At 52.9% G+C, this 21879-nt stretch overlaps 2 protein-coding genes across 3 annotated transcripts in view; one reads left to right on the top strand and one right to left on the bottom strand.

Annotated features, from left to right (window-relative positions):
* Window positions 2832–21879, bottom strand: part of LOC110257749 (protein transport protein SEC31-like) — a 450026-nt gene continuing 430978 nt past the window's right edge. The window contains exons 3-5 of one of the 2 annotated variants that reach the window (XM_021080205.1): window positions 11972–12251; window positions 6784–7048; window positions 2832–3787 (exon numbers count right to left, since the gene is read on the bottom strand). In XM_021080205.1, the coding sequence (XP_020935864.1) occupies window positions 2950–3787; window positions 6784–6848 (903 nt within the window). In that variant the 5' untranslated portion in view covers window positions 6849–7048; window positions 11972–12251 and the 3' untranslated portion in view covers window positions 2832–2949. Of the gene's footprint in view, window positions 3788–5451; window positions 5842–6783; window positions 7049–11971; window positions 12252–21879 lie in introns of those variants that run through there. The other variant, XM_021080206.1, reaches the window with a different exon arrangement.
* On the top strand, window positions 8236–11133 carry SOX3 (SRY-box 3). Its single transcript, XM_003360464.4, has one exon. It carries the CDS (start codon window positions 8259–8261, stop codon window positions 9603–9605), a length of 1347 nt encoding a protein of 448 aa, XP_003360512.1. The 5' UTR covers window positions 8236–8258; the 3' UTR covers window positions 9606–11133.

Here is a 21879-nt window from a genome sequence, read left to right as displayed (position 1 = left end):
GGCCTCTTTTCTGGCAGTTTTGGCACTCCTTCAAATTTCAGCTCATCTGCCTACAACATCTCATACCTGAATCCTCTTTCCAAAAGGTAAAGCCAAGGGCTGAAACACATAGCATCAGACCCATCCCGGTAACCACGCAGCTCTCAGCCTGGGCAACTCTCAGTTCTGATCTGTGACCACACACTGCCCACCTCTGCTAGGAAGCCTTGCCTCGGGAAGGTGGTGATATCCGCCCAGCTCCTGTGGAATTCTCTCTGCAAAAAGTCACTATCACAAGCAACAGACAAGAGAAACAGTCTCACACTTGCTTACTGGTAAGACGGCGGCCTTGTTGTGGGCACCCAAGGGCAGGCAGAATCAACGGACTTGCTGAGAGGCTGCCAAGGAAACAACTCTGTGCTCCTTGACAAAATGCCATTCGTAACTCTGCTCTGACATCCATTTCAACAAAGCAGCAAAGGCGCAAATGCTCAGAAGCCATAACGCAAACATATTAATTTACTCGAGATAAAAAAAAAAAATACGGTGGAAAGCCATCAAATGGAAGCATATTCAACATGGAACGCCTGCTAAACACAGGAGCACAGGAATCAATTTGGTAACCATTTCTGGTAGTTGCTCTTGAGAAATACTTTGAATAACCATCTGAGTGGCTCTGCCCTTGTCCATTCCTTCCAAGCTTGCAAGACTCTAAGCTGTTCAAAGGGACAGAGGGAATGACACCCCTCACGGACAAGGCCATGGTTGTTGTTATTTTAGTTAAATGATTTTATAGTTATGTAAAAAATACTTCCTTATGCTATAGTGAACAAATCAATTATCTTCAATTGCATTTTTAAAAATGATTTTAGGTCCTTTCATTAGCACAGTACGAAGCAATAAATTCCCAGACCAACCCTATAAGATTGCACTATTATTCAGTTCTTCAAAGAATTTATGTAGTGATTTATAAAGATCAGATAGATAAATAAGCATTCGACTTTCATGGGAAGCAAAGCCTTCCCAACCCATAACTCTATTTTGATGTTTCTAGAACATGCACCTAAAGGCTTATTAAAACTCTCTGGTATTATTACCACATTTTTTCCTCATATTATTAGTTTATGTATGTTGAAGGTTTTATTTTGTAGCACACCCTCCAAACGGGATTTTTTTTTTTTCTTGCCGGCTAGATAATTTCACCCAAATGGTGAAGACTTAGTCATTTTTTAAATGAAATTATATCTAATGACACCAAACCACTGGGGTTAGCAAATTTCAAAATGCATATTTTAAAAACACAAAGATGTATAAACCAAATTATGGTCTAAAGGGCACAGAAAAATTATCTGGAGATGGATTTAGCTCTGTGAACAATTAGAAACAATACTGAAAGCTGCTCATTTATGTCCCTCCCCTGTCATCACCTCGTCTGGGTTTTTCAATAATGGACCAAGAAATATAGAAAAAAAAAAACAAAGCGGGGTTTTCAATATGGTTTTTCTTTGGGGAACAATAAAAACATTAAACTTTATACATTTAAGTGTCTGTGCTCTGAATGGTAGCCCTTTCATGAGAGTCCAGCTTGGGTTTTGTCTGGGTGGGGAAGGGGGAGGGAGTCTGTGAATACCCTCAGAGTCATTTAAAATATATAGTATTAGCTAATTGATGAGAGGACTAAAAACAATAGTAAGTAGGCAGCCTGGCTGCGTGCCAGGAGCAAGGCTTTATGGTGAAAGCGAGTTTACATTAGAGGCCTGTTTTTCCCCTTTCCTTATATGAAATGAACAGCTGTAATTGAAAAGCAAGGAGCTCTATGGTTTATAGAAATAGGTGTTGTGAAGAGCCTTGGCCGTCTAATTTTCTTCCTATTGCAGGGCAGGCTTCCATTGTCTGTTTTTTAGAGCTAATTTCTTTTCTGATCAAAAGGCCCACGTCGTTGAAAAGGTAGTAATGACTATTCATTTGGCTGAAGCCTCCATTCTCCAGACTGCAAGCTTTATTTAGAAATGGCTATTTCTTTCTAAAAGGAAAAGCTCATTTATGTCCTCTATAATGTCAATTAAAGTAGAATATATTTTAATTATTTATCCTGAGGAGAAACCTTTTAGGAACTTAATTTAGTATGCCTATGCTATGCAGACACTACAATATGTGAATGTGGAATGATATCTAGGCACATGGGTTTTATTTTATTTTACCACTAATGAATAGTTTATTTGCAACTAATTAACAAGTTAAATCGGCACAATTAGTGTCGGATTTCTTTAATAATATAACTCATAAAGGGATAGCCATTGCAACTAGAAAATAAGGTTGGTTGTTGGCTTTGTAAAGAAACCATTCCACAAAAGGGGCAGTTTTTTCCCATTAGGAAGGGTTATTGGGACGTTCGGCCCGTTGCTTTTTCAAATGCGAGCCGGGCTGGGCTGCGCTGGGGGAGGAAAGATGTTCAGAAACAAGGGGAGACGGTGTTAATTACACAAACACCACATTAGCCAAGCCTCGGGGTCGTAACCCGGCGACGCTTTCCCGAGAAATGGGATCGGGGTGACGGCGGCCTAGGCGCCCGAACGCCAGCGCGGCCGGGGCTCGCGACAGACCTCGCTTTGTCGCGCCGTCTGACCGCCGGCCGGCGCGGCAGTCGGGCGGCCTCCATACCTGGCAGACAGCGGCGAGCTCGCCGTTCCCGGGCCGCGCGTCCTCCGCCCGGCGCTCCGTCGCGAGCCGCGGCCCCGGAGCCTCGCCCGCCCGCCCGCCGCTCGGACGGCGGCGCCGGGGCTCCCGGCCGGCGGGCGCTTCTGCGCACGGCTCGGCGCGGCCGCGGGCAGGCGCGCGCGCGCGGGGGAAGGAGCGTGGCCCCCGCGGCCGGGACGCGCCGCGGTCCCCGGCCCTCTCGGGGCTCCCCCGGGCCGCCGCCGCTTTCCGCTGCGGACCGGGAAAGAGCGGGTCTCCTCCCGGGCCCGGCGCTCAACGTGGCACATAGTAGGTGTGCGACAGAGCTTTCGTGCCGGGAAAAGAAAAGCCAGGCGAAGGGAACGTAGAAATCCCACGCATCGAGCTCCACGGCTCTCCACTCGCTTGAAAGAAAATTAAAAAAAAAGAAAAAAAAAGAGTGGGGCGGGGTGGTGGTGGGAAGAGCTGAACGCGGCCTTGAGATTTACAAGGTTCTCCGGGACGCTCTCCCCAGCCCCCAGCCCCCAGCCCCAGCCCCCAGCCCGCCGTCCTGCGCCCCCTACGGCTGGGGCCCGGGGGCGTGCCCGCTCGCCCTGGAGGTGCCCGGAGGTGCAGTGGCTTTACGTGCGCCCTTCCCCGGGATGCACTGCCCCGCCCGAAGGGCCCGCGCCCCCAGTCTGAATAAACGGGTGGAACTGTGCGACGTGGAAGCAACGCAAGCGACATTACGTACTGATAACGATTTTTCGACTGTTTTCCCGGCCCCGGCTTCTGGCAGGCCACCTCACCGCTGTGGAGGGCCGCGCCTTTGCAGCCACACGCGGAAGTGGAAAAGACGGCAGGCCCCGTGGGAGGGCGGGCTGGGCCGTAGGGTGCCCGGTGCCCGAGGCTGCTCCGCAGGGGGGCGGGTTTGGCAGCCCCGCGAGCCAGGCGCGTGCGGGGAGCTGTGGGCGGGGAGGAGGGAGCAAAGCCCAGAGGTCGACGGCAGTGACCCGGAAGACGCTCTGCTAGTGGGACCCAACTCCGGGACGGAGCGGTCCTTCCTTCGGGGAGGTAGTGGTGTTCGGGTTGTGGGGTCGGCAAGAGGGCGCCGAAGGCAAAGGTTGTCAAATTCCTCGTAGTTGCTCCACGCCTGGGGAAAAGAGAGCTGGTCATTGATATCGCAATGCCCTGCAGGTGAAAGGAGTCTTTGCAACTGGGCGCCAAGGTGTGGGCCAAGGGGATGCCCGGTATTCACCGCGCACAGCTCGGCTAACCGAGGGAATGGAATTCGGAACCTCTTTTAAAAGCACACCCTCTATGCTAAAAAGAGCTACACCAAAGTGCAATAGAAAACTGCCCACGAGAGACTTTTGTGTACCTCGGGGATCGTGTCACCACACCCCTCGGGAGCTCCGAGTAACCTTTCCTTAGGGCGCCTCAACTAGGTTATTGTTTACAAACTGCACCGCCCGCCTAGGATCTTCAATTCCCTCCCAGACCTGTAAGCCCAAGGGTTTCCCTTGGGAGCTGCGGGGGGCGGGGCGGGAAGAGGTGCTGCGGTCTCGGGGAGGAGGATCCAACTGAAGGCGCTGCGAGAGCTGGAGAAGTAGAAGGTGCTGGGCTGGCTCTTCCACCCGGTGAGTGCTGGTGACCCTGCCCGACCCTTGACAGGAGATTGTTCTACAACAGACCCCAGGCTCTGATTTCTTGATCAAGGCCCTCAATCTGCGGCTAAAATCTACAGTCTTGGCTAGGAGCCAGAGTCAATAGTCCAGGGTGGTTCTCAAGGAAGAAATAGGAAAAAGTGCCTCTAGATAAGCAAACTTTTTTTTTTCCCCTGCTGGAAAGTAAAGCGTTTCTGAGGGTCGTCAGGATGCGTTTTTTCGCACTTCCTCAAAGCCAGACCGCTCGCTGGGCTCCGCTGCACTTGAAAAAAGGCGAACACTCGACCCTATTGTCAGGCCTCAGTCCTCGGAGGGGACACCGATACACACCCATCCCACCCAGCACGCCTAGGGCGCCTCTTCTAAGAGGCGGGGCCCTAATCGAGCCGCAGGCCGGGGGAAAGTTCCCCCAAGAGCAGCCGCTGAGCGGGCACCAACGCGGCCCCCCGCCCCCCGCGAGTCCTGGGCCAGCCCCTCTCCTGCTCTGCACTCTACCAGTAGCTCTAAGGCACGACAGCTAAAAGTTTACTCCTCAGATACAAGGCTCCTGGGGCACCTAATTTCTGCCAAGGCTCCAAACCCAAGGAAGGCAGAGTGGAAGCGCCCTAGGCACCCGGAGCCCGGCCACCCACCCACCCACCCGAGTTTTACGATAACTGGCCCTCTTCGGTGAGCGCCACTTCTGCCCCACAGCGAAGCCAGCTGTCTATGCTTCAGGGTTGGGGCGACCTTCAAACCCCTCAGGGCGGGAAGGGGCGCCCCTGGGTGAAGTTTCCAACTGAAGCCAACAAACGGCGCTGTTGTCTCGCCCAGGGTCCTGGAAACCCCAGGCCCAGCCCCAGTCCGAGGGAGCCGGAGCTCTCTTGGGAGGGCGCGCGTTGTTGGGGGGGGGTGCTTGGCTGGGCTCCCAGCCAGCCATCCGGGCCTCAGTATGCCGCCCACGGGCTCCCGGAGGCCCCGAGGGCGGGAGAGCAGCCTAACGCTCTCTTCTCCCGGAGGGGTTGCAAAGGACAGGTCTTGAGTCCCGCTGGGTCCCTCGGCTTTCCCCACTGGGTGCAGGCTGCGGGTCGTTGACTCCGGTTCCGGCCCCGCCGACTGTCTGGCCTCCCCGCAGGCCCCGCCCAAACCGAGGACCCTCCGGCTGTAGTACCTGCCGCGACACTTGTCCCGCCCTCCAGCGAAGGTCGCGCCGCTCGACTGGTGCCTGCGCCGGTACTGCTAGTCGTCTAAGAGAACGGGCTTCCTCCCGGGCTTCCCCCATCTCCCATGCCCTTGATGGTAAACTTGCTCAATTACTGAAGTGGTAGTTTGGGCTGAGAGCGCTTCCTCGGAAACGTTCCGAAGGTAATTTGGCTTGACTCTTACTTGGGGCTGTGCGGACCACCCCAGAGCCACGGGTCACAGAGCTGACCGGCTTAATCACGGCCTCCGAGGGAAGCCAGGAGTGGGGGAGAGGGTGTCTGATCCTAGCAAGCTGCCGTAAATCTGGCAGAAGGATGTAATGTGAAAATGAGCTTACCTAAACCGCGGGATAGGTGTGATCAAATGACAAACAGCTGGGAGCAGTGGCCAGCCCCCCCCCCCCCGCCCGCCCCAGATAATCTGTTGTGGGGAGGAGCGCAGGCCTGGCACCACATCCCTTGCCTAGGGAAATACGCGCAGCCCAGGCGCTGTCACACAACCGCTTACTTGGGTCCTAAAACTTGGAAAGAATCCTGACATCTGTCAGGCTACTGGACCCCAGGCCGCGCGTCGGTTGGGTAGTTTCCTAAAACGCGCTTCCCTTAGCAACAGCCTCGGAGGCCCAGAAAACCGAGAGGGCGCCTGGAGAAGGCGGCAGGAGGGCAGGGCTACTGCACATTGGCTTCTTTGAGAGAAGGTGGGTTTGCCTAGGAAATGTGACTGTGTCAGCCAGTTTGGCAAGAAAACAGGTGCAGGTGGGGATTGTCCAATCACTCCCTTTTCTGAGACATGCCTTCCAGTCCATGTCAGCTTAAGTGAACACACCCGTGCGCGTGCGTGCATTCGCACGCGCCACACACACACACACACACACACGACATACACAGAACAATTCCACATAGTTTACTTTAAAACCCTAAATCCATACACCCATTCAAACGATTGCTTCCTTCCGTCCAGATGAGCAAGAGAAAGTAGACCAGGTGGAACCTAAACTTAAGGGGCGAGTTTCCAGACCGCAAACTTCCAGGAGAGGATGCTACTGAAAGCTGGGGTTCTGCTGTCAGCGTTCCCCCGGAGGGCAGGCTGGCCTGCTTTGCTCTCTCCGCCCCCCCCCGCCCCCCCCGCCCCAGCCACCATGGCGTGCACACTTTAAAATTTGTGCAGGAAAGGAGGAAAACTCCCGGGGTGCAGGCGTCCCAGAATGGCCGGGTCTTGCTTTAGTACTAAGGAACTAAAAGCCTAGGTTGGTTGGTTTGTTTTCATAGTTAGGATTTACGCCTTTCTTTTGGTTCCCCACCTTTGCAGGAGGCTGGGGAGTTGGTGGGCCACACCGTGCGAACACCTTATTTCAGTCTCTGCCATTCCTGCCCAGCTGGCTTCTCCTTCCCACCCGTCGACTCGGGCAGCTCCGGGAGTTTCAAACGCTGTGCCACTCGCTTGGGCTGGCGGAGGCGATAGTCTGGGTTCCCTCTCCCCGCAGCCAGGGTTCCCGCGCCTCTAGTCTTTGGCAGACAACCCGACAAGCGGGTGAGTGTCGGGCTCGGAGCCTCCGGTCAGGAAGGCTGTAAAACAAAAAAACAAAAAAACAAAAAAACAAAAAAAAAGGAGAAGGACGGAGTCCGTTAGCAGAGCTTGCTTCCCGGGGAGGCGGCGCGGCTGCGCGGCGAGAGCAGCGCTCAGTGGTCCTGGCAGGTGCGCGGCCAGTGGAGGGGGCCCGGAGGTTCGCCCCGAGGACGGCCTCGGCTCCTCTCTGGCCACCGTCCCCCCCTCCAAGAAACTTTTCTTTCACTTGGAGAGGCTCCGTGTTGCCATGAAAACGGATTTTCCAAGGGGCCCGACCCTCCCCCTCAGGGGCATCGGACTGGAAAAACCGAAATGGCCAGAGAGCAGAGACAAAAAGGGGCCGCTAAGCGGGGGCCCGGAGAAGAGAGCCGAGCCCGCTTCACCCCCTCCGCCCCCCACACACTTCCCGCACCACCGCCTGTGAGCTCCTCCGCCCGGCCCGGGCAGTGGGCATCTGCCTGCTCGCCCTCGCGCCAACCACCGGAGAGCTTCGCAGCCCTCGTGCGCTCCGCGGTCCCGAAGCCTGTCTCCCGTGCCCGGCTCCCTGATCCCCGCTCTGTCATAGGCGCTCTGGCCCGCGGCTTCCCGGGGGAGGCCCGGCTGGACGGACAGGGGCCGATTCCAGCCAGGGAGGGCTTGTTGGAGGCGCAGCTCAGGGCACCTAAGCCCCAAGCCTGCCTGGATGGCTGGCGATGCCCAGTGTCCCTAGTGCTCGCAGCAGATGCGGTCTGAGGACCTGCGCGCAGACAGCGGGAAGCTCTGCAGGGTGGCCCCTGGACCGGACGCCCCTCGGCCCTGACAGGGCTGAAAAGTTGTTTTCTGAACCCCGTGGGCGCCCCTCTGCCCCCTCCCCCCGAACCTGCTCGCGCGCCCCCTCCCCCCTTCGTCACCTCCTCGAGTTTCATTCTTTCAAACTTTTTGAGACCCTAATTGGTGGTCTCGGAGCGGCTCCTCCGGGACTCCCGCCTCCTGAATAACTCTCATCACGTCACCGGGCCTAAGAGGGGCGTGGGGGTGAACGAAAGGACTCCCCTAACTTTTTTTTTTTCCACCGGGGCCGAACGGGGGCTCCGTGATGATTGGCCAGGGCGCATCTCTGCGTGCCTGTCAATCACGGGGCCTCCGGGTGGCTAGGGGCGGACCGAGCCCCAACCCGGGGGATCCGAGCAGGTATATAAGAGGCCCGGAGAGCGCCCGGCCACACTGCGAATGCGACCAGCCCGAGACAACGCATCAGGTGCGAGTAGCCTGCAGGTTCCCGCTGACTTGGCGCGGAGCGCTTCGTCACGCCTGCCCTTCCCGCCCGACCCGCCGGCCCACCGGCCCCCGAGCGCCCCTCCGACGGAGTCCTCAGGCCTTTTCACCGTGGCCGCTCCAGCTCCGGGAGCGCCTTCTCCTCCCGCCACTCTGGCGCACCTTCTTCCCGCCCCGGCCATGTACAGCCTGCTGGAGACTGAGCTCAAGAACCCCGTGGGGCCACCCACCCCGGCGGCAGGCGCGGGCGGCCCCGCAGCCCCCGGCGGCGCAGGCAAGAGTGGCGCGAACGCAGCCGGCGGGGCGAACGCAGGCGGCGGCAGCGGCGGGGGCGCGAGCGGCGGCGGCGGGGGCGGCGGGGGCAGCGATCAGGACCGCGTGAAGCGGCCCATGAACGCCTTCATGGTGTGGTCCCGCGGGCAGCGGCGCAAGATGGCCCTGGAGAACCCCAAGATGCACAACTCTGAGATCAGCAAGCGCTTGGGCGCCGACTGGAAACTGCTGACCGACGCGGAGAAGCGGCCGTTCATCGACGAGGCCAAGCGGCTGCGCGCCGTGCACATGAAAGAGTACCCGGACTACAAGTACCGGCCGCGCCGCAAGACCAAGACGCTGCTCAAGAAGGACAAGTACTCGCTGCCCGGCGGCCTGCTGCCCCCCGGCGCTGCGGCCGCCGCTGCGGCCGCCGCTGCCGCCGCCGCCGCCAGCAGCCCGGTGGGCGTGGGCCAGCGCCTGGACACGTACACACACGTGAACGGCTGGGCCAACGGCGCGTACTCGCTGGTGCAGGAGCAGCTGGGCTACGCGCAGCCCGCCACCATGAGCAGCCCGCCGCCGCCGCCCGCGCTGCCGCAGATGCACCGCTACGACATGGCCGGCCTGCAGTACAGCCCCATGATGCCGCCCGGCGCCCAGAGCTACATGAACGCCGCCGCCGCCGCCGCCGCCGCCTCGGGCTACGGGGGCATGGCGCCCTCCGCCGCGGCCGCCGCGGCCGCCGCCTACGGGCAGCAGCCCGCCACGGCCGCCGCCGCCGCGGCCGCCGCCGCCGCCATGAGCCTGGGCCCCATGGGCACGGTGGTGAAGACCGAGCCCAGCTCGCCGCCGCCCGCCATCGCCTCGCACTCGCAGCGCGCCTGCCTCGGCGACCTGCGCGACATGATCAGCATGTACCTGCCGCCCGGCGGGGACGCGGCTGACGCCGCGTCGCCACTGCCAGGCGGCCGCCTGCACAGCGTGCACCAGCACTACCAAGGCGCCGGGACTGCCGTCAACGGAACCGTGCCGCTGACCCACATCTGAGCGCCAGCCTGCGCTCGCCGCCCCTCCGCCCCACCCCGCCCCGCACCCCCGAGTTGGGACGCCTTGTTTAGCTTTGCTTGCCTGGGACTGTTGCCTTGTACCGTTGATGGGGAGGACAGAAAGTTTTGCAGTAGCTGTCGGGTTTTGTACAAAAGCAAAAAGGAGTCCGGGAGCAGCGGAAATGGGACTTTCTAGAGCTCGCCGGCCCCTCGCCGCTGCCCCTCCCTCCCCTTTTGTAGGCTGGGAATCGCTGTGTCGTTTGCAAAGAAAAAGCAGCCCCCCTCCTCCTCCTCCTCCTCTTCCTCCTCCTCCTGTGTTCCTGGATTTTTCTGTTGCATTTGAAAATATTGTCTCGTTAGTTTGCTGTTAGCCGAGGAGTGAGTGAATGGGAGAAGCGTACTCTCGGGTGAGGCTGGCCTGAGAACTGCAACGCCCCCAGTCGCGCTGCATCTGTTTTCCTCGTGGGCTTGGGGGCGGGAGGTGGGGGGCTGGCCGCGCAGAGCGGCGCGGCAGCCGAGGGCCGATGTTAATTTATAGCCAGGTGTGCGTGTGTCTCCCGCCTCGCCGCCCCTGGCCGCGGGACAGCTTCTGTCCAGTCCGCATTTAGGCTGTTGAGTTGGTGCTTTCTGCCGTGATCTGTTTGATATTTCGTCGCGCTAAGGTATTTGGATTTCGTTTGGGTGGTAGGGAAGGGGCTGTTTTGTTTCAGGTTTTTCAAGGTTTTACTCTTAATTCCTAAATGAGAGATCAATAAATTTTATAACCAACATAATGGAGTCCTGGTAATTTTGCGGGCCTAAAACTTGAGGTACGGGTTGGGGAGGGGACCATCACTCGGTATTGCGGCCCTGGACCCGTTCCGGGGCGGGGGGAAGGTGGCCTGCGGGGGGGGAGGGGGAGACGAGCGTGCTCTGAAATGGTTTCTTTACAACTACTGGTGGTCCCCCAAACAGCGCCACTCGACATTTTCAGCTGAAACTCGGAGGAGAAAGCGGTTTGTCTTCCCGGGAGCGTCTCTGGGGAGCGAGCACCCCGCGGCCACGCACTTGTTGCTCGCGGCGAGCGGTCGCGGGATGAGGGCCGGAGGCGACGGCCACGCGGGGCAGGGAGAGGCCGCCGCCGCGGAGACCGGCCCCCACAGGGGCACCTTTACCTTTGTGCACCCGGGCGGGAAGACACTGGAGCTCAGGTGAAATAGTTACAAAACGAAAACCCTTCGGAAATCTCTATTAGCCTCTTAAACATAAATGGTTGCAGGAATCCCTCGCAGGAGAGGAGCACCTTTCAGCCGAGATGGCTCAAGCAGTGGAGCCAGCGTTCAAGGCTGGAAGGTGTGGTTTTTTTGGTTTTGTGGGGTTTTTTTACAGGCCACCTGAGATCTTACAGGCGCTCTCAAACTCCTCCGATGGCTTTCTCTTTTGGACTTGTCAACCCAGTCCGCTGACTCCTTTTCTAGAAGAGGCTCCCTCTCATCCCAAGCCTCGGGTTCGACCTCTTCCCTCCCCCCACCCTCCCTCCATCCCTGACCCTTGGGTATCCACTGTGCCCCCCAAAGGCTTTTCGTTTCGCGCCTGGCCACACGGCCCCAGTGTATCTGTTTGGGGCCTAGGAAGAAAACAAACAGAACCAGTGTTTTTTTACCCCCTCCTCAGCTGTTTGAGGTGATTTCCTTAATCCCTCTAATCCTGTTACCTCGCTATCCCAGAATAACTAAACCCGGGCTTTCCAATAAGCTCGGCCTGGTGTACTGGTTTTTATCCTTATCCACTTCAGACCACAGGTTTCTTTGCTTGAGGTCTGCTGGGTTCTGGGCGACAGGATCTCCCGTAAATTGGCCCGAATTCCACATTTCCTACCGGCTTCCTTTGTGCGGGCCGGCCATTCACCTGCGAGCCGGGCCGGGCTGGGGGGAGGGGCGGGGGCTCTGCGCAGCTTCGGGGGTCATGCCCGCTTTTTACACATCACTGCGGATCCTGGAGGCTAAGCTCACCACGCCTCTCGGAGAAAGGTCGGGTCTCCCAGGGGAAGGCAGCGCCACCCCTCCCCCGCCCCGCCGCACCCCACGCTCGACCGTACCCCTGCGGGTGCGAGGGCTCGCGGCGGGGATGCACGGGCCTGCTGCGTCCCGGCGTAGGCGAGGCCTCGGTGCCACTGCCCCCTCTCCCCGTCCCAGGGCCGCGGACCTCGGGCCCCTCCGAGCAGCTCGGGTCTGCAGTGATTGGAGCCAAGCCACCGGCTGCCGGGTCGGCGAGCCTCCTTGCTCCCACCCCCACCCCGAGCTCCAGGTCCCAGGGGCGGGAGGAAACTCTTGTCACATCCACCCCCCTATTCATATCTTTCACAGTGTTTGGGCCTCCACAAAATACCTGTCCGTAGGTTACTCAGGGTTCAGATTGCCAGCGATTGTGGACACAAGTTTGGTCTGAAAGACTCCAGGAAAGGGAGGGTGAAAACAAGCCATTCCGCCCCACTGAGGGGGCGGTGCCAACGCGGGAATAAACTGACACTGCTTCTTTCGAAGAGTCCATTGTGCTGCTGCCTTCTTAGAAGTGCCAGGGTCACCCTTGCCGCCGGTCTCACACACTGCTCACTCCCTCTCTCAGTATCCACGGCTTTGTGCTCGACTTTGTCTGATTTCCAAATTGCCTTTAAGAGAAAGGATTTCATCAATCAGCACATTTGGAGGCTTTAAATACAGATGAAAGATAATCGTTTGTTAACTTCAGCAACAGGGGAGAGAACTGTACTGGCCTAGAGTTTTCAGACTAGAGCAGCCCCTCCTCCCGCCCCCACTTCTTGCGGGACAGTCGCCCCTTAATCTGTCTTACAGATTAGGGTTCTGGTAAAATTTAATTTGAAATAAGGGCTCTGCTGCTTAAAACGGCCACAGTAACAAAACAAAATCTGGTCCGTCCCCAACTCCTGCCTCCCCCCGCTAGTTTTTCCATAGGAGGAAACTGGCCCCTAAAGGGGAAATGACAGCGCTCACGGGTGCTGGGCTGGTTCTCTGGCTGCGCAGCGCAACCAGACTCCCAGCCCCGGAGGGCTCTCGGCCCTGCCCCAAGATGGAGAGAAGCCGATGAAAGCCTGGCCCCAGCTGCCTCTCAGGCCCTTCATCCAGCCGGCTCTCTGGAGAAAAGAGGTAATTCCTGACACAGACACCTAGTGGCCACCGCCTGGCGAATGGTGAAGTGATGTGGGTGGGAAGCACGGGGTCCCTCCAGAGCGAGAAAGGGCCGGTCTTTCAGCGTCCCCTGACAGCCGCATAGTTACCTTTTGGTGGGAATTCTCTAGCCTACAGAGAGATTGTCTTTCCTCGGTTCGTCTATACCACTCCTCTCACTGAGCTCCCTCCTAGGAATCTACAGGCGGAGAGGGCATCCAAAATGCAGGTAAAGATTTATGCACAGAGACGTTCATCACAGACGTCCTTGCCGCAGTAAAAGTCACACACAACCCAACTGTTGGACAGCTAGGAAAAGCTCATGAAAAATACGTTGTCCCAAAAAAGACCACTTTGCAGATAGTAAAAATGGTGTGTGCAGAGATTTCTCGACACGCTTAAGCGTTAAGGGAAACGCTTACAACACAAACTGAAAAGAGTGAGATGTACAAAAAGTATGTTCGGTATGTACGACCTATTTAAAAAGAAGTATACATGACTGGGAAAATACACAGAAATGCAGGGTAGTATTTTGAATACGGGTTAGTCTTCCTTCTATTTCTTCGTACTGTGCAATTTTCTGATAGGATTGTACTCCTGGTATCACCAGAAAAGGCAGTTTTAAAATACATTCGGTCCCAATCACAAATACAGACATGTGTCTCCTTATGAAAGAAGAAAAGTTCAGGCCTTCCCCTCGATTGTTTTGGGGTGAGGAGGGGGCGGGGAGCCCCAGGAGCACTAATTCCCTAGTTCTCCGGGCTGGGGGCTGCAGCCAACACACCAGAGTAACCCCCTGCCAAGCACCCTCCTCAGAAAGCGGGAGCAGGAGCAGATTAGTGACGGCTCCGTCATTCTTCAGAGCCACTCACTGGAGAAAAAGACCTCCTTGGGAGCCAAGCTGAACAGCTTGGGCAGCGGGAAGCAGGGGCCACTGAGGAACCAGAAGGCACGTAAACCCAGGGGCCTGGGCACCTCTTCCTGCCCTCTTGAGGGGGGGGGGTGTGGAGAGCCAGCCCCGGGGGTTGGGTCCTGGGCCAGGCAGAGGAGGGGCCAGATGCGCACCCAACCAGCATCCATGCAGCTGAGTGGAACACAAGGTGCTGTGTCCCTTCTCCCCATCCCCGCCATCTTCATCCGCCGTCGGCTTGCTGGACCACGGTCCTGGCCTGCGACCTATTCTCCCTGCATCCACTCTGCTCCTCATCAGCCCACTGTCCATAGAGCACTCCCTCCACTTTTCAAACATAAATCCTACCACTGTCACTTCCCTTCCTCATAATCTGGTGGCCTCCTATTGATTGCTCTTGGAAAAAAAATGTCCCCCCTCCTCCAAAGCTTTGCCTGATCAATTCCATGTACTTCTACTCCTCCCTCCTTCAACCCCAACCAGGCCCCCGCTTGAGAAATGTTTGTCGAATAAACAGATCGTTGTTGTTGAGGATTTCATATCTGAATACATTTTTAGGGGCCACGCCTGCAGCTTGCAGAAGTTTCCGGGTCAGGGATTGAACCCAAGCCATAGCAGTGACCCAAGCTGCTGCAGTGACAATGATGGATCCTTAACCGCTAGGCCACCAGGGAACTCCACGTTTTGAAGTCCAGTCATTTTCTCACACAAAGATTATGGTGCAAGGTGCACAATTATTTTGCATCTGTGGAACTTCCCCGAACCTTCACATCAAGCACAGATTTCCTGACCCCCAAAAAATCTACTAGCAAAAGTACAGAATTTCTTGGGAGTTCCCGCTGTGGTGCAACAAGATTAGCAGCATCTCTGGAGCACTGGGACGCAGGTTCAATCCCCAGCCTGGCCCAGTGCGTTAAAGATCTGGCATTACCGTAGCTATGACATAGGTTGCAAGTGCAGCTTGGATCTGATCCCTGGCCTGGGAACTCCGTAGCCTGAAGGGGTGGCCATGAAAGGGGCAAAAAGGGGACATAATTTCTTTCCTGCTAACAGGATGAGTGCAAGCTTGTGAACATGAAGACTGAATCTGTCACCTTGGCTCCATCCCTTACCAGCTGTAGGCTCTTGAAGACGTCATGTACACTGAGCCTCAAGTGGGAACAACAACAATGTCTCTGGTTTCTTTTGAGGATTCAAAAAAAAAAAAAAAGATGTTTTGAGAGCTGAGCACAGTGTCTGGCCCACAGCCATTGTGCGGTATGTGTTAGGGATGATTATCACCTGTCTTAGGAGCCTCCATTGACTCTTCAAGGGAGAGATAATGCTCTCTGGTCAGTGTCTATATCTCCTACCATCACAAATGAAATTACTCATTTCTGGGGCCAGTTCTTCTATAGAAAGAAGGCAAACTAAAACATCACCATTCAAAATGAACAGATCATATGACAGACACCAAAACCTAAACACAAAAGAAAAAATAAAGTATACTTCATCAAAATTAAGCTTTTTTTCTTTTGCTTCAAGGGGCACCATCAACAAAGTGAAGAAATAATTTACAGAATAGGAAAGATATGTACGAATCATGTATCTAAGGGGCTTGCATCATGACTAAATAAAGAATTAAAACTCACTCAATAATAAAAAAATTACTCAATTAAAAATGAGCAAAGGGGAGTTCCTGTCATGGCTCAGTGGAAACGAATCTGACTAACATCCATGAGGACGCAGGTTCGATCCCTGGCCTTGCTCAGTGGGTTAACGATCCGGCGTTGCCGTGAGGCTGTGGTATAGGTTGCAGATGTGGCTTGGATCCCGCGTTGCTCTGGCTGTGGTGTAGGCCGCCAGCTATAGCTCCGATTCGACCCCTAGCCTGGGAACTTCCATATGCTGCAGGTGAGGCCCTAAAAAGACAAAAAAAAAGAAAAAAAAAAAAAAAAGGCAGTGACAAGTGTTGCTGAGGATGTGGCAAAATTTGAATCCTTATATTGGGCTAGTGGGAATGTAAAGTGGCAAAGCCACTTGGGAAAACAGTCTGACAATTATTCGCAAGGTTAAACATCGAGTTACCATATGACCCAGCAATTCTACTCCTAGAGATAACTGAAACATATATCCACTCAAAAAAGTGTGCACTGATATTCAGAGCAGCATTATTCATAATAGCCCCAAAGTGGAAACAACCCAATTGTCTATTAACTGATTAATGGGTGAATGCCATGTGGTGTACGTATACAGTGGAGTATTATTCTGCGATAAAGAGAAATTGCGGACTTGGATATATAGACAAGGTTGGTATACACACATGTACCACTAAGCTCTGTCAACTGATGCGAAGGCCTAGAAACAGTGACATCCCAATAGCAACAAACACATCTAGAATCCAGACCTTTCGTTTCCAATATCATTCTCCAACAAAAGGAACCAGGGATCTTTGGGAAAATGGCTGCTCCTAGGACTGGGGCCAGAAATATATAAAATGAGTCTGGAACATCCTGCAGAGCCAAAAAGTAAGGAAAGGTAAGAAAGAAGGAAGGATGGAAGGAAGAAAGGAAGGAAGGAAGGGCCACAATAATGGGAGTGTGTCAGAGGGACACAGGAGCCACGTAAAAGAGCTCCTATTAAGCAAATCTGGAACAATTTGAGCAACAAAATGCATAAAGTAGTATTAGACTATAACCCAAAGTTGTGGCTCAGCAGTAACGAACCCGACTGGTATCCATGAGGGTGTGGGTTTAATCCCCGGCCTTGCTCAGTGGGTTAAGGATCCCGTGTTGCCATGAGCTGTGGTGTAGGTCACAGACATGGCTCGGACCCCACGTTGCTGAGGCTGTCGGGTAGGCCGGCAGCTGTGGCTCTGATTTGACCCCTAGCCTGGGAACTTCCATATGCTTCCGGTTCAGCCCTTAAAAAAAAAAAAAAAAAAAAGCATGCATCCATACTGATATAAATGAATAATTAAGTAAACACATAAATGAGAGGACACGTAAAAAAGAACACATAAAAGAGACTTTCTGTACACAGGTCTAAATAATTTATGTAAATACTCTGGCTTCAGGGAGGTGGAGCATAACTCTCCACCCCATAAGTGTGGGCTACTCAGATGGACTACCTTCCAAAGAGAATAGTAGGGAAAGAGCAATTCTGCAGCGGAGAAGTCTAACCTCGGCCAGAAGATGAAAGTCATCAGCAGTGATAAGTCATATTGATCTAGGTACCTTGATGTGATAAAAACAGCGGTTTTCCTCTGTGGTCTTCCTCCCTCAAACCCATAATTCATCTAATCATGAGAGAAACATCTGACAAATTCTCATTGAGGATACACTACAAAATATCTGACCAGCAATCCTCAAAACTGTCAAAGTCATTTAAAAACAAGGAAAGTCTGAGAAACTGTCACAGCCAAGAGGAGCCTAAGGAGGCCTGATGATTCAATGTTATGGAAAAGTAATGTGGTATCCTGGATGGGATCCTGGAGCAGTTAAAAAAAAAAACTGAGGAAATCAGAAAGCATACATTTATTTAGTGATAATGTATAAATATTGGTACATTAATGTAACACATGTACCCTGTAAGAGGTTAATAAAAGAGGAAACGGGTTATGGCAGTATATAGGAACTCTCTGTACTTTATTCTCAATTTTTCAGAAATCTAAAATTGTTCTAAAAAGTAAAGTGTATTTTTAAAAAAGAAAGGAAGTACTGAGACATACTACAACATGGATGAACCTTGAAAATGTTATGCTAAGTGAAAAAAGCCAGTCATAAAAGACTACATATTATATGACTCCATTTATGGGATTGTCTAGAATAGGCTCATCCACAGAGACAGAAAGTAGATCAGTGGTTGCCTAGGGCTGGCAGGATTGAGAGAAAATGGGGTGCCTATTAATGGGTACAGGGTTTCGTTTGGGGTGATGAAAAAGTTCTAAAATTGATTGTGATTGTGACGATGGATGGCGGTCTCACAACTCTTTTTTTTTTTTTTTTTTTTTTTTTTGCTGCAGCATGCAGCGTCTTGATGTGGGATCTCAGTTCCTGGACCAGGGATCAAACCCAGGCCACAGCCAGCAGTGAAAGCGCCAAGTACTAACCACTAGACCACAGAGGAACTCCCACGAGACTCTTTTAAATGTACTAAAAATCATGAAATTGTGTATTTCACATGGATGAATTTTATGGTATTGAACTATATCTCAATAAAGCAGCTATTTTAAAAAAAACCACATCCTGATGCATGATGGTAGGAGAAGAAAGATGGATTGGCAGGCAATGTGTCCAGTCCTAAGGGCTGCTGTACACACCAGATGCCACCTCAAAACCAAATGCATTCTCCAAACCTAGCGGTTGGAACAGGAAGAGTTCTCAGAAATCATTCAATCAGGGACCCTCATTTTACACTGAGGGAAACTGCAGCCAGGAGCAACTAGAACAGGCCAAGGTCACTTGCTTGTTAATGCCAGAATCAATGAACCAGAACTCAGGTATCCTGCCTCTCTGTTCATTGACTTTTACAACTATCTCCCAAGCTGCCTTTAATAAGGTCGACTATGTTTCTAGCCACCTTGATCATGAACCTCTTCTCAGTTGGAGGGTAGATAGACAAAAGCAAATCATTACCAAAAGAAAGACAAAATAATCTTTTCAGTTACTAAAAACCTAGATTAAATCTCCAGCTGAGTTCTTGGGGTAGCAACTCTGCTCAAAACTCATTTTACAAGTGAGTGTTTTGTGTGTTAAAGGAAATCTCCATTGAGACAAAAAGGCTCTTGTTTTTAGAAAGTAATTAAGAGCTTGTTTATTTTTAAAATATGTTAGTTTCTATGGAAATGTCAATGAAATTTAGCAGAAGTTTACAAAACCATGTATGTTTTACTCTTAGATTTTATCAATATCCTTATATATGTGAATTTTGGAAATCCCTGATGAGGAAAAAAACCAAAAAACAAAACCCATGTATGACACTTAATAGACATTATTCAAAACATTTCCTGAATTTTTAATTTAAATATGAAACAATCTGGGACTTTTGAAATGTGTTCGAAAACCTTTGCCAAAGCCAACAATTTATTTATTCCATAAATATGTTTAAGGTATTCTATATGTCAGGAAATGTGCAAGGATCTGGGGGCAACAGGAAGTCACAGGACTCACAATACAGGGTTGGAGAGACAAAGTCAACAGGGGACCATGTCTTGTCACAGAATGAAGGGAGCCATTCTACCACAGAGCCAGGGTCTGCGAAAGGGCCGAAGAAGGGGCTTCTTGGAGAAGAAATCATTTAAGCTGCACCTTCTTCGGTGTGCAGGACTTTTATAGGAAGAGAAGGAGTGGTGGACATTTGAGACTGATAGAACAGCATGAAAAAGACAGTCATAGGCCCTGGAGTCAGGGAACTTCACGTGGTTAAATAGCAAGGCTAGAGTTCGCACTGCGGCTCAAGCGGATCGGCGGCATCTCTCCATCACCAGAACACCCACCCGACACACTGGGTTAAAGGATCCGGCATTGCCACAGCTGCAGCGTAGGTTGCAGCTGTGACTCAGATCTGATCCCTGGCCCCAAGAACTCCATATACCACAGGTGTGGCCAAAAAAAGAAAATGATTAAGTACGTAAGTAAATAGCAAGGCTGCAGAGAAAGGGGATGGAGAGATGTTGTGGGAATCGAGGCTGAAGACGTAGAAAAAGTCCTACTTGTGAGCCGTGAATGCCACACGAAGGTCTATGATCCTGTACTCGGTGGGAACCAAGAAAGGATTTTGGGCAGTGCTCTATAAAGATCAAGCTGACGGCAGCGTGGAGGACACACTGGAGACAGAAGAGACTGGAGGTAGGGAGATTAGCCAAGACCATGTTTCATTTTGCTTCAGGCAAGAGAGAAAGATCTGAATTGGTGCAGTGGCCGTGAGGCTGAGAAGTGTTAGCATCCAGAGACAGAGATCTCTATTGCACCTTGGGTGGGGGTGCCTAGAGAGGGAGGTGGCATAAACAAGAGAGAGCACAGGAAAGGGAGTCTAAGTTCTTAACCTTTTAAAGAGAAGAGGATGAAGTTTTACATGTGACTTTAGTTTGGTGCTATATGATTCTGTACACAACCACAATCATTTGTATCACTTTTGTTCAAGTGAACCACTGCTCCATCAAATTTAATGTGGTTTTGTATGGTCATAAAAGCCAATTCATCTACTGATATTGCTCACTTGAAAAGAATTCTCTCCATTTGTTGCTTTATTAATTGCTCAATTGAAATATCATGGATTATTTGCAAGTACACAGTTTGAAACATTCAGATTTAGCCTGTGCACGCTATTCTTTTAATAGTTTTCCATTGAATTATAGTTAATTTATAATGTTGTGTTAGCTTCAGATGTATAGCAGAGTGATTCAGTTGTATATGTATGTATATATACTATTTTTCAGATTCTTTTCCATTATAGGTTATGACAAGACATTGAGGGAGAAGGATCAAGATGGTGGAGGAGTAAGGTGTCATGCTCACCTTCGCCCACAAACACATCAAAAAAGCATATCTACATGTAGAATGATTCACACAGAACATTTACTGAATGCTGGCAGAAGAACTTAAACCTCCAGAAAGGGCAAGAAACTCTTCACGTAACTGGGTAGAACAAAAGGAAAAAAAGAGAGAGAGAGAGAAAAGGAATCAGGATGGGACTAGTGCTCCTGAAAGGGAACTGTGAAAGAGAAAAGGAAATCCTGGGAAGCCACCTAACCAACAGGTAGATCCACCGAGACGGAGGGACCTCGAAGTCGCCGAGAAAAGCGCAGCAGCTGGACTGAGAACAGCAAAGCAGAGTGAGAGCCGCACAGATCATCTGAACCACCGGCTGGGACACCACAGCCTGAGACAGGTGGGGGCTGGGTGCTGAGACTCAGGCTCCGGAGATCAGTTCTGGGGAGAGGACTAGGGTTGGCTGTGTGGAGACAGCCTAAGAGGCTAGGGATTGGTGCGCCACTGGCTGGGGAGCCGAACGCCACAGCCAAGGGAACCTGAGAGGAAGTCTGGGCCCATAGGAGAAGCAAGGTGCTGTTGTTGGGGAGGGGGGGAAGAGGAGGGGCAGACCGCCATAGGAATCTCCCTGAGCATGGGGGACTCTCAAAGGACGGGGCACCTCTGGTGCAGGCTACAGGTGGCGAGAGGCCACTTGCTTGGGCTACAGGAGACCAGGTGCCTCTTGCGCAGGCTAGAGGTGGCTGGACACCTATCGTGTGGGCTAAGGGCAGTGGGGGGCTAAGTGTGGTGTCTTTTGCGTGATCAAGAGGCAGCAGGGACAAACCACAGCGGTCATCTCAGAAACGAGAGATGGGCATGGCCCGCCACCACCAGGGGTCTGTGAACAGGCTCCACCTGTGGCCCAGTCACCTCAGAGATCAGCGAAAAAGAGAGCACTTCAACTGAGCACCACCTGATGTTGCTCTTACTCCCCTGGGAACACACCTGCCCTGCTGCTGCCACTGCTAAATGCTCTGGGCAGTGCCCACACATGCCTGAACACTGTCACTTCCCAGGACCCTGCCACTAGGACCAGCCTGTGCAACACCTCCTGTGTGGGCTAAGCAGGACGGGGTGCTTCTTGTGTGGTCTATAGGTGGTGGGGGCAAACTACTGCAGTTATCTGACTCCAGAGGTGGGCGTGGACTGCCATCACTAGGGGTCTGTGAACAGGCACCACTTGCAGCCCCAATCACCTCAGAGGCACCACAGAGGATGGCACTGCGACCAAACACCACCCATTGTTGCTCTCACTCCCCTAGGTATTCACACACCCTGCCGCTGTCACTGCCAAGTGCTCCAGGCACTGCCTAAATCTGCCTGAGGCTCATTACCACTTCCCAGGGCTCTACAACTAGGAGTAGCCTGTGCCACCTTCCTGCAGGTCCTTGCTACTGCCAAGAGCCCAGCAAGCAGGCACTGACTACTAGCCCTGCCCATTGCCTCCTTCTCCCTGGAAGCACACCCAGCACCCTATCGAGGGGAAAACAGTCTGCTCACACTGAAGAAAGAGACAGCAAATATCCAAACTCTCACACCAAAAATAAATAGTAACCCTCCACAAAATACAAAGGGGCACTCTTGCATAGAAATAGACCTCCGTCCTGCTGTCCGGCACTGGAGCTGTGTCCAGTCTCTTGCCACAGAACAGGATGGAAGATAAAATAAAGAATGTATGTATATGTGTGA

The sequence above is a fragment of the Sus scrofa genome, chromosome X (assembly GCF_000003025.6).
Source record: "Sus scrofa isolate TJ Tabasco breed Duroc chromosome X, Sscrofa11.1, whole genome shotgun sequence".
NCBI classification, from domain to species: Eukaryota; Metazoa; Chordata; class Mammalia; order Artiodactyla; family Suidae; genus Sus; species Sus scrofa.
This window is presented reverse-complemented; position numbering and strand designations above follow the sequence as displayed.

Excerpts from the sequence above, each read along its gene's own strand:
- SOX3 (XM_003360464.4), top strand. The coding sequence starts at position 8,259 with ATGCGACCAGCCCGAGACAACGCATCAGGTGCGAGTAGCCTGCAGGTT.